The following is an 11,123-nucleotide window of genomic DNA, read 5'->3' as shown; positions in this document are numbered from 1 at the left end:
ATTTATAAGTTGGGAGCTAAATTGATTTAGAAGAGGCTTGGTAATCATAATTTTAATACATTTTCTACAATTTTTTTGCAATCTTTACATTCTCATCTCATAATAATTTGTCTTGTAAACATGTTAATCAACTATAATTTTTTAACCACAATTCTTAAAAATCTTAAAAATATTTTAGAGTTCACTTCTAATATTTTTTATGGTAAGAGTTCACTTCTAGTGAGTCAAAAAGTATTATTGTAAAATACTACTTCGTTTGGAAGTGAATTAATTTTTCAACTCAATAAAAAAAATAAAACTATGAATTTTTTTTACCCATCATGTCTTTGTAATAATTAATTCTGACTAACTTTAAAAAATTTGAACTTATACACCGACATATAAAAAAACTTCAATTTCTTTGATATCAACATCGATCAAATTTTTTTCCGTATCATAATCGATCTTTTAATAAAGTTGACCTATCAAACACTGGATTCATTTTACTTTTACAGTCCCCACCGGTATGTCACCGGTGACGGGCCGTGCCATCATACACAGTTGATTGATTTGTTTCAACTGTTGATTAACCTCGCGCGTCACATGATTGACTGATTTTACATCTAGCGGGTCTAGCTTAAATAGGAAACTACTGTTGTATGCGATCAGACGTCCTTTTTCACAGTTAAAGAAACGGTATTTTTTTCGATATCCGGAAAAACGTCTTATTCATCGAGAGAATAACCCAGAGTCAAACAAACTCGCAGTTCCATAAAACGTCTTATCTTGTTAATTAATCAAGATTATGTCCATTAATATTAATCAAGTTGATTAAAATATTAATTTTAACAAGAGATGAAAATAAAATAAAAGAATTTGTTTTGCTTTAAGAGTATAATACTTGCGTGTCTGGCTACGGAGGTAATCTTACTGTTGGATTCGATTTCACAATTTTTTCCCTTTTTTTTTTCTTGTTGAATCCCTTAACCACCACACTATATCATCACCATTAACCATTAATAACTTGCTGTAATTCCCTCATAACTAAAACCCTAAGTTTGTTTCTTCTACTTCGTGTTCTTCATTTTCTTTATTTCTCAGTTAGTGAGATTGATAACAACAGGAGTCATCAAGGTAATTTCATTTTTTTTTTTTTTTTTTTTTTATAGTTTCCATTTCGATTTATCTGTTAGATTGTTATTTTAGATTACTCAAGTAGTTGTTGTTATTATTTTGAGTTTGTTATTTATGTGATTTGAGCAAAATGGAGAAATTCAAAATTCCTTATTGGGTTGAAAGCAGAAGAAGTTGTTGAGTAAAGAACTAAACAACTCTGATTAGTTCTTATCTTTAGATGGAACGGAATAGTCTGAGGAGTATTTGGTAAACAAATGTGATTGGTACAGAGGATTCTTGTTAAGACAGTGTGTTGAGGCTGATATTTTTGTTGGATTGTTTTTTATTTGCTTATGAGTGATTCTTGTTCACCATCATTTTGAGTTTGATTAAAAATTATGTGAGGTGAGGAAAATGGAGGAAACTGAGATTAATTATTTATTAGTTTGAAACTTGGAAATAGAATGAATTACTTGTTAGATTAGTGAGATAAAGATTTTTCAACAATTCTAAATTACGGAAAGGGACCCTTAGGAAAATTCTGTGTGTTTTGTGGATTAAACGGGACGGAATAGTCTACTGTGAGTTTCAAACAGAAATGTGATTAATACCGGAGTCTGAGATTGATTATTTTGTTGAATTGTTTTGTTCTTGGTTATGAGCGATTCCTGTTCTCATGGAACTTTATCTTTGATTGTTGCATTTCATTTCCTAGATATTTCAGGTTGAAAAGCTTGTTGTTGATTTTATTGTTCTGATTAGTTTTTTGTTTATTCACAGCCTGGGAATGTTTTGGAGTGAAAAGATGAGGTGTTAATTTGGAAAGGTTTTGATGGAATCCTGTTTCAAATTTTATCTTATGTGAAGTCTGGGGTTTATTATCCAATAAGGGAGTGTGATTCTTTACATCATTGTGCATGTCTGTCTCTGTGGCCCTTGGTGATAATGTGGAAGGACCTCCACTTTCTCATGTCGAAAGATCAAGATCTCTTGATATTTTTTCCTTTCCTGGCCAAGAACAAGCTGCCGTGTTAGGTAATGGGCAAGCTGATCATCCATCTTCCGAAACCACTGCCTTTAGAGTTGGTGATGTTTTGCTTCCACATGGTGATTCCTTCTCAGGATCGTTGTTGGGTAACAAGCCTGAGGGTTCGGGAAAGTATGTGTGGGCAGACGGTTGTACTTATGACGGTGAGTGGAGAAGGGGAATGAGGCAGGGTGTTGGGAAGATACAATGGCCTTCCGGTGCTGTCTATGAGGGTGAATTTTCAGGAGGTTATATGCATGGGGCAGGGACATATATTTCGTCTGATAAAACTAACTACAAGGGACGTTGGCGATTGAATCTCAAACATGGGTTGGGATATCAAGTCTTTCCTAATGGAGATTCCTTTGAAGGGTCTTGGATACAGGGAACAATAGAAGGGTTCGGTAAGTACATCTGGGCTAACGGTAATGTTTATATGGGGAACATGAAAGGAGGTAAAATGTCTGGGAAAGGAACGCTTACTTGGACGAATGAGGATTCGTTTGAAGGAAGCTGGTTGGACGGCATGATGCATGGCTTTGGAGTGTATGTGTGGGGAGACGGTGGCTGTTATGTTGGGACTTGGACCAGAGGCTTGAAGGATGGAAAAGGAGCTCTCTATCCAAACGGAAGCAGGCTTCCGGCTGTACAAGAATATTATCTAAATGCTTTAAGAAAACGAGGGTTGTTGCCAGATATGAGAAAGCAGAATGGTGCTCTACGACAAGATGCCTTAGTGGATACCAGGGATAAGGTTGGTGAGAACCGGGGATCATTTGGCGCTTCTTTTAAACTTCCCAAAAAGAACCTGCTAAACTTAGAGCATTCTCGGTCAAAAAATGTGTCACTGGAAAGGCGCTGGAGTCTTGAGGTAGCTATTGAAAAAGTACTTGGAAATGATCTATCATTGAATACAGCAGATTCTTTTAGGGAAGGTGGTGATGAAAGGGAGACTAATGCAACTGCTCCTATCCTGGAAAGGGAATACACACAAGGTGTTCTAATCAGCGAGGTTGTACTAAATAATAGCTTTGGATCCTCTAAAAGGGCCAAAAGACGACAGAAGAAACTTGCCAAGGATATTAAGAGGCCAGGTGAAGCAATCATTAAGGGCCACAGGAGTTATGACCTAATGCTAAGTTTGCAACTTGGAATAAGGTAATAAGTAATAACCCATTTTCAAACATTTTCCATTTGTTCATTGGAAGATTGACATTGCATTTTCAAACTGCCTTATTCTTCTTACTCCATCCACATATCCTCAACTTACAAGAAGTTATGTCATGATCTGGTTTCCTTCCTTGACTGATTGTGGTTCTTTTCTGCTTGCTTTCCGGATTTTTAGAGTCATTTATATGATACCCGTAGTTTATGGTATCATTGAACTTTTTATTTACCAAGTTGTTGAAACTGCGTAAGTGTATGATCAGGTACACTGTGGGAAAAATTACTCCAATACAGAGGCGTGATGTTAGAGGATCGGATTTTGGTCCCCGTGCAAGCTTTTGGATGAGCTTCCCAAAAGGAGGATCTCAATTGACACCTCCACACTACACAGAGGATTTTAAATGGAAGGATTACTGCCCTATGGTTTTCAGGTTTGTTATCTCTCCCAATTCTTGGCTGTTGCTCATGTGACGTAATTCTCCAATATCAATCATGTAGACTTGAATGTTAAACTTGCGATATATATCACTCAGACGGTTCATTGCACTCATAGCAGAAATTTGAGGGATTTGTTCAAGATCGATGCTGCAGATTACATGATATCCATTTGTGGAAATGACGCTCTTAGGGAGCTTTCTTCTCCTGGGAAGAGTGGTAGTGTTTTTTTCCTGTCTCAAGATGATAGGTTCATGATTAAGACACTCCGGAAAACCGAAGTGAAGGTAATATCACCATATCAGATTCTACTTGTTTGTCTTGCTCTTTGCCCATTAGCATTATAAAGTTTTTGTTACTTAACTAAACGTTTATGTGACTGCAGGTGCTTTTGCGGATGCTTCCGAAATATCACCATCATGTCCGTACATACGAGAACACTCTTGTAACTAAGTTTTTTGGTCTTCACAGAATTAAACCTTCAAGTGGACAAAAGGTATACAATGAATTACAATAACTGAACATTGTATGATTTTCTTTGTGCTGCAGGTACTAGTGTTATGATTTTTCATGAGTTCCTTGTACCAAAGAAACTAATTTTTGTATCTAATTCCCATTTTGCAGTTCCGTTTTGTAGTAATGGGGAACATGTTCTGCACAGAGTTAAGGATCCATCGAAGGTTTGATTTAAAAGGTTCATCCTTAGGCCGTTCGACGGACAAGGTTGAAATTGATGCGAATACGACACTTAAGGATTTGGACCTGAACTACTGCTTTTATCTAGAACCTTCTTGGCGAGAGGCTCTATTAGAGTAAGGATGCATTAATCTTTGTGTGTGCAACTAGTTACGTATCAAAACAGTAACTAACATATCTTTTCAGTATTAATAAGCTTTAAGTTGCTGCTCAATTATATTTTTTTTGCAAGTATTGGCTTATGTTGATAGCGATGCTGAAAATTGGCCTATGTTCCTCGAAAGTATTTTTGGCTTCTGTTTGCCTCGCCTTGGTTTATCGGATGATATTGCAAGTCACTGTAGTGGATATTAGTTTCCCCTTCATATGTATTAGCTCATGTCTAATACTATATATAAGCAGTATGCAATATCCTGTGGAAGTCGAAATTATTTTGTAATTCGTCTGTCCATGTTTGCAGGCAGATTGAGATCGATAGTAGGTTTCTGGAATCAGAGCGCATAATGGATTACAGCCTCCTATTAGGTGTTCACTATCGAGCCCCGCGGCATTTGCAGTCCCTCCTATCTTTCCAGAGTGGAACAATGGATGGGTTAGGGGTTGTTGTAGAAGAAGGTGAGCTTTCACGTTGGACTTTCTGCATCTAAATGACAATTTCCTCGGATGTTGCTTTCCCCTTTTCGAGTTGTTTCAAAGATTAGTATTTCATGAGAGGTCTGACATTTTTGTTGTTTCGTAATGAATATGATTAAATCAGATTCTCAAGAGGACGAACTTTCCAGATACCCAGAGGGACTTGTGCTGGTGCCACGTGGACATGAAGATACTAGTCCCGTTGTGGGTCCTCACATAAGAGGTAGCCGCTTACGAGCATCAGCAGTTGGTGACAAGGAAGTAGATCTCTTACTACCCGGTACAGCGAGGTAAGCTCAAAACTATATATTACTTTACAGGGTCTGTTAGCTCTGATAATTTCGTTCATTTAAAATGTGGTCTCGTTTGTGTATGTTTGTATTTGAGCAGACTCCAAATCCAGCTTGGAGTGAATATGCCTGCGAGAGCGGAGCTTCTCCCAGGACAGGAGAAAGCACAGTTTTTACATGTGGTAAACGATGTTGTTCTGTACCTTGGTATCATTGATATATTACAAGACTACAACGTGAGTAAAAAAATTGAACATGCTTACAAGTCTTTTCAGTTTGATTCAACATCCATCTCAGCTGTTGATCCCATGTTTTACTCACAGCGATTCTTGGAATTCATCCAAAAGGTTTTCCCTCAAAATTCTTAGCACAGAGAATAAGACCAATAATTATTTTTCCACTTCCTTTTCTTGTTTTCTTTATGTATCTATCATAGAAGATTATGGTAATCTCCCGGAACATGTAAAAAGATCATACGAGATAGACTGTATGTTGTTGTATCAAGTACAGGGATAACCCTAGGAATGTTGAGTTGTATTCACCCACCAAATGCAAATCTTTCAATAAAAAGTTTATTTTTCTTCAGCTATTAGTTATTTAAGTTTGCTGCAATTTTGTATGGCCATTGTTATTAGCTCTGTTTGGTATCAAATAACAGTTTCTATGATGCAAAGTTGGGAAAAGCCATAAAGTTTGCAGAAGGTTGTACTATGTGTACAGTAGATGGTTTGCCTTTAGGACACCAAGGAAAATCGGGTAGGATGGTGAATTTCTGCATTTCTGGAAGCTCTGTAATTTGGCATCTATTTTGCCCTGTTATCCAAAATTCAAGGACTTTTCCCTTGCTATATTTCTCCGAATTTGTATCACCTAGCATCTTTCTTTTGGGCCTTTTTTTTTAGAATTCGCAAGCTTGGCTTCAACGTCTCTTTATTTAATGTCTCTTTTTAGACGTGTGCAAGAATTAAGGATCCAATATCCAGTGCAAGTGCCACATTTCTTTTTTCAAATACCAAGCTTCACAGAATGCATCCAACAACTTTAAACACAGCTTAGAATAGTATCAACAACTTGAACTTTTCCCTAACAACTACTTTGGCAGAGAATGAGTGTCGGTGAGGGTAAAGAGCAAGCTGCACGTGGGTTAGTATTAGTCCAGGGTTGCATCTGGGAACGACTAGGTTCCAAACTCTGCAAGATTCACCATCATCAAGCTGCTATTATGTATACACAATAGGATATTAAAAGAACATTTTTGGATGAATAATTCAGTAGCCAAGGCTTGTTAATTTTGCAAGCCTGATCAACAAATTCAGTAGATAAGGCTTGTTAATATATGTTTAGGTGACACCGGCGAAAGAGAAAGAGCCAACATTTTTGCACTTACGCTTGTCCCCAAGAAAGTTTTTTTTTTCCTTCCGTAAGCAATCATCTGTCTCTTCTGTCACACTTGCGCAGCCCCGACAACGTGACGGCATTAAAGATCTCTAGTTAATGGTAAAGTTGCAAATCTAACGCGTTATTAAGTAAACATTTTCCCAAGACCCAAGTACTTTTCGCGGGGAGACCGGGGGATGGATTGGAACAAACAAGGTGCACGTGGGTTTACCAGTGGTTGAAGCCTATGTAGCTGCGCAGAGTGTGAATCTCCGAGATCCATTTTCTAGTCTTTATGATACCAAATTATATGAATTGACGACACCATGAGCAATATTATCCAGCAAATGTGCACATCTCTTCATTTCATGACACAAGTTTATCGTGTTGCACTTAACTTATCCCCAAATAGTTAAGTAGACTCTGAGTCTCGTTTAGTCTTTTGATTATTTTAGAGAAGAGTCGCAGTAGGTGTGGTAGTCAGTGGGGGAGGAGAAGACGCGTTTACTGGATCCCAGTTTGCAAAGTGGCAAGGTCAACCCTTAACGGCTCAACCCATTTAATAATAATACAGTCAAGAGGGCGTAGTTGCCCACTAGTTACGAATTCCTGACGTCGGTTCGCAATTTGCAGCAAAGTTTGCAGCCCATCGGCCATCCTTTTTTTTTTATTTTTTTTATAGGCCGCACTCAGCAAAAAAAAACTAGAGCCTAACAGAGCGGGGGAGGCTCTCCCCATAAGATCTGCGTTTAGAAGATTACATATGTAGCTATCCACACTCCAGTCAAAATAGAAGTCGCAGCGGACATGGCCAAAAAAATCAGCTACATGGTTAGTTTCTCTATAGTTATGGACAAGTACAAAAGAGTCCAAAAAAAAGACCTCATATCTTGTATGTCTTGAATTAACCATTTGAGGTGCCGAGGGGTAGGGGTAGCACCTATGCACCGTTGGAAAGTAAGTTGGGAGTCACATTCCACTTCAATATGTTGAATGCCCAGTTGTTTAGCCAAAAGAAGTCCGCGACGAACTGCACAAACTTCTGCCACATTGTTAGAAGTACAAGACAAATGTTCAGCATATCCAGCCACGAATCTCCCTGTTGCATCACGAAGAACTCCTCCCAACCTGCAAAGTGATGGGAAATAACAGAACCATCAGTATTAAGTTTAAAGTGCAGAGGTCGTGGAGGTTTCCAATGGACAAAAATGTCTTGTTTGCTGGCTGTTAAGTTGAGTTGTTGTTCCTGCTTAAGAGATGGATACTCTAAAGTATCTTTAGTTGCCGTGGTAAGAATCCAGTGACAGTTGACCATAATATTATTGAAAACAAAATTATTTCGAGAAAGCCAAATACGCCAAAGTAAAAAGGGTAGAAAAGTAGACAAATTCATATCGTCAATAGTCTGACGAAGAGAACAAAGTTCCTTGAACCAGGTTGTGCACTTCTTTGGAGGCCCCTCCAAAAGAGTCTAGATATAAAGTATCAATGATATTTTGCAAGTTAAGGAACTGAGCAAGAACTGGGGACCTAGTTCTAGATGAAGATCTATTGCGCAACCGACATGGTGTCGGCATTAAACTTTCACTTTCGCACAGATTAGGTAGGACATGGTAAGTTGCACATTGGTTTAGTAGTGGTCGAATCCTGCAAGTGCTGGGTATGACTCTTAAAGTGTGAACTCGAAGTTTGAAGGCTGAATTCTGAACCTCCAGGGCCAAGGTTATAGTCGTTTAAACACAAAATCGCATGGTCCTGATGGGCACCTTCGAGTGTTATTTCACTTTCATGACAACTTGTTGTTCTTTTGAATCTTCCTAGATTAAAAGAAAATTCTAGAGACTAAATCTGTTACCGGAAAGTTAATCATTGTGATTAATTTTGCATAATGATCTAAACCCTACCCCGTGATGCAAATTTTCTCAGGAAATCAACCCCATGATCTATTGTAAGTTATAATGTAGATATTATAATGTAGATATTCAATCATGTCATATTATTATACTCCCTACGTTACTTTTTAAATGACCAACTTTTATAAATAAATATTTCAAAAAAATAGGCCAGTTTCCTAATTGTGAAAGTCAAATGTTACTTTAATTTTCTGGGACCACTTTTCTTTTAACCACTTTTTTTTTTACTTCTTTTGATGACAAGTGTTATGTGGACCATTTCACTTATTTCTTTGGGTGACAAGTGTCATGGGGACCATTTCACTTCACTTATTTTATTGACAAGTGTCTAGAGGACCACTTTCAATAATTAGTTCTCTTAATTTCCTTAATTTTCTCAAAAAAAGAAACTGACATATTAAAAAGTAACGGAAGGAGTATATATATATATATTTTTTAAAGTTAAAATGCATTCAAAACAACTAACTTGGGTTAGAAACCCTTACATCATTAATAGTAGAGCCTTCTACTGTAGAGATATGGTTCTTATCCCTTGCATTAGATTTATCTACTTCTAAGTTTAGCAAAATACAAGTAGGGGGACTCTTATCCCAATTAACTAAATTAACAAAAGACTTTGCTTCCTTGGCAAGTGTATCAGCCGCTTGATTTGCAAGTCTAGGAATATAAAAAAAACTTTTTTTTTTTTTTGCATCTGTTGAAATCACATTTAGCTTCATCCATAAGTGATTTGTTTTGCCATTCTATTTGAGATGGTTTCCCATTCAAATAATCAAACAAATTTTTGCAATCTCCTTCCACACTGAAATTGGACCATCATTTGTCCAATGCCCATTTAGCTCCTTGCAAAAAACCTAAGGCTTCCGCTTCTTCAGGGTAGCTGCTGAGAGAGGACCTGCTCTTCCTTGTTCAAATTCTCCTGCATCGTTCCTTAGAATTAAAGAAAAACCCGCAGGCAATATACTCGAAACCCATGCAACATCTATATTGAGCTTTAGTTGAGTTTTCCTAGGAGGACACCATTTAGAAGTTTCTACTGTGTTTGTTATAACTTGACCAAGAGAGCAGTTATCTTTATTCCAAAACTCTAAATATCTCATTATTTCTACTCCTAGATGAATATTTGTTTTCTGTTTTTTTTCGAAGACTCTGTCACATCTTTCTTTCCATATAAAACTTGCTTTGGTCAGAATTGTTTCTAAAGATATAGATGATTCTTTTTTTCCTATCCATTCCCTACATATATCTAAGAATGTTATAGATCTATTAAAATGCAGTGTGACAAGAGAAGGTGCAATTGCCCACACAGATTGAGCAAATGGACAAAAGAGAAGCAGATGTTCTATAGATTCATTTTCATTACATCCAAAGGAGCAACTAGGATGAACATCGTGCATAAATTTAGAAAGCTTCAAATTTGTAGAAATAACATTCTGTAAACATTTCCATTCTGTCATTGCTTCGAAAATTTCCAGCACAATGAGTAAGTTCTCAGCCTCTTCCTCTCCTGCATCTAAGAATACCAATGTATCATTCGCATATTGTAAATGTGATATTCCTATAACATTGTTTATGGAGAATCCTATGATCATATTGAGTTCAACTGCCTTGTTCATTAGTTTTGTAAAAATTTCAGCAACCAAAATGAAAATGAAAGGTGAAAGAGAGTCTCCTTGTCTCAAGCCTTTTTGTGGTTTAAATTTTTCTGTGGAAGAGCCATTTATGAGTACTAAATGTTGAACTGAGTTTACACACAATGAGTCCATGACATCCAGTTGATCCATTTTTATCCAAAACCAGAAGACTTCAAAACATAAATAATTGTGTGCCAGCTGACATTATCAAATGCTTTTTGTATGTCAAGCTTGCACATTATGCCTGGTATACCACTTTTGAGCCTTGCATCTATGAGTTCACCTGCCACCAATATTCCATCCAGTATTTGTTTGTCTCTTATAAAAGCCCCCTGATTTTCTGATATTAATTTTGGTAGCACCTTCTTCATTCTTTGTGTCAACACCTTAGAAATTATTTTGTATATACTGCTTACAAGACTTATTAGCCTGAAATATTGAGGACCTCCCACCTGCTCTTTATTTTTTATTAAACTAATAAAAAAACAATTTGTTCTCCAGTCAAGTTTCTCTTTTATGTGAAATTCCTTCACAGCTTCCATGAAATCAGTCTTGATGATATCCCAAGCTACCTTATAAAATTCCATGTATACCCCAAGAAAATTGGTACCCTACTAACATCCTAAGTGAATCTCGTTCCAAAAATTTCTCAACGCTGAAGGTCCTAAAGCCTGTTTCATAAGTCGTAGCCAACATCCACCTCATATTATTTAAATTTTTTATTGTAACGAAAAATTTACTTGGTAATCCAAAGTCTATATCATAATTGTCCGATACAAGTTGCTCTATTGAAAGGGAGAAGGAAGATGCAATTAAACATATCTACACCATCAGGTAGAAAACAAGACAAAGAAAT

General features: G+C 36.9%; 1 protein-coding gene across 2 annotated transcripts; it reads left to right on the top strand.

The window, feature by feature from the left end:
* The first annotated feature begins 879 nt into the window (after positions 1-879).
* LOC113309721 (phosphatidylinositol 4-phosphate 5-kinase 9-like) lies at positions 880-5,929 on the top strand. Of its 2 annotated transcripts, none has more exons than XM_026558235.1 (9): positions 880-900; positions 1,876-3,280; positions 3,553-3,720; positions 3,846-4,011; positions 4,110-4,220; positions 4,349-4,536; positions 4,881-5,035; positions 5,178-5,343; positions 5,444-5,929. In XM_026558235.1, the coding sequence occupies exons 2-9, from the start codon at positions 2,013-2,015 to the stop codon at positions 5,709-5,711; spliced, it is 2,490 nt and encodes an 829-aa protein (XP_026414020.1). In that variant the 5' UTR covers positions 880-900; positions 1,876-2,012; the 3' UTR covers positions 5,712-5,929. The 2 variants fall into 2 exon arrangements, with proteins under 2 accessions (XP_026414020.1, XP_026414019.1); XM_026558234.1 differs by having other exon boundaries at positions 899-1,113.
* Positions 5,930-11,123: the final 5,194 nt, after the last annotated feature.

Source organism: Papaver somniferum, chromosome 9, assembly GCF_003573695.1.
Source record: "Papaver somniferum cultivar HN1 chromosome 9, ASM357369v1, whole genome shotgun sequence".
In the NCBI taxonomy this organism is placed as follows: Eukaryota; Viridiplantae; Streptophyta; class Magnoliopsida; order Ranunculales; family Papaveraceae; genus Papaver; species Papaver somniferum.
This window is presented reverse-complemented; position numbering and strand designations above follow the sequence as displayed.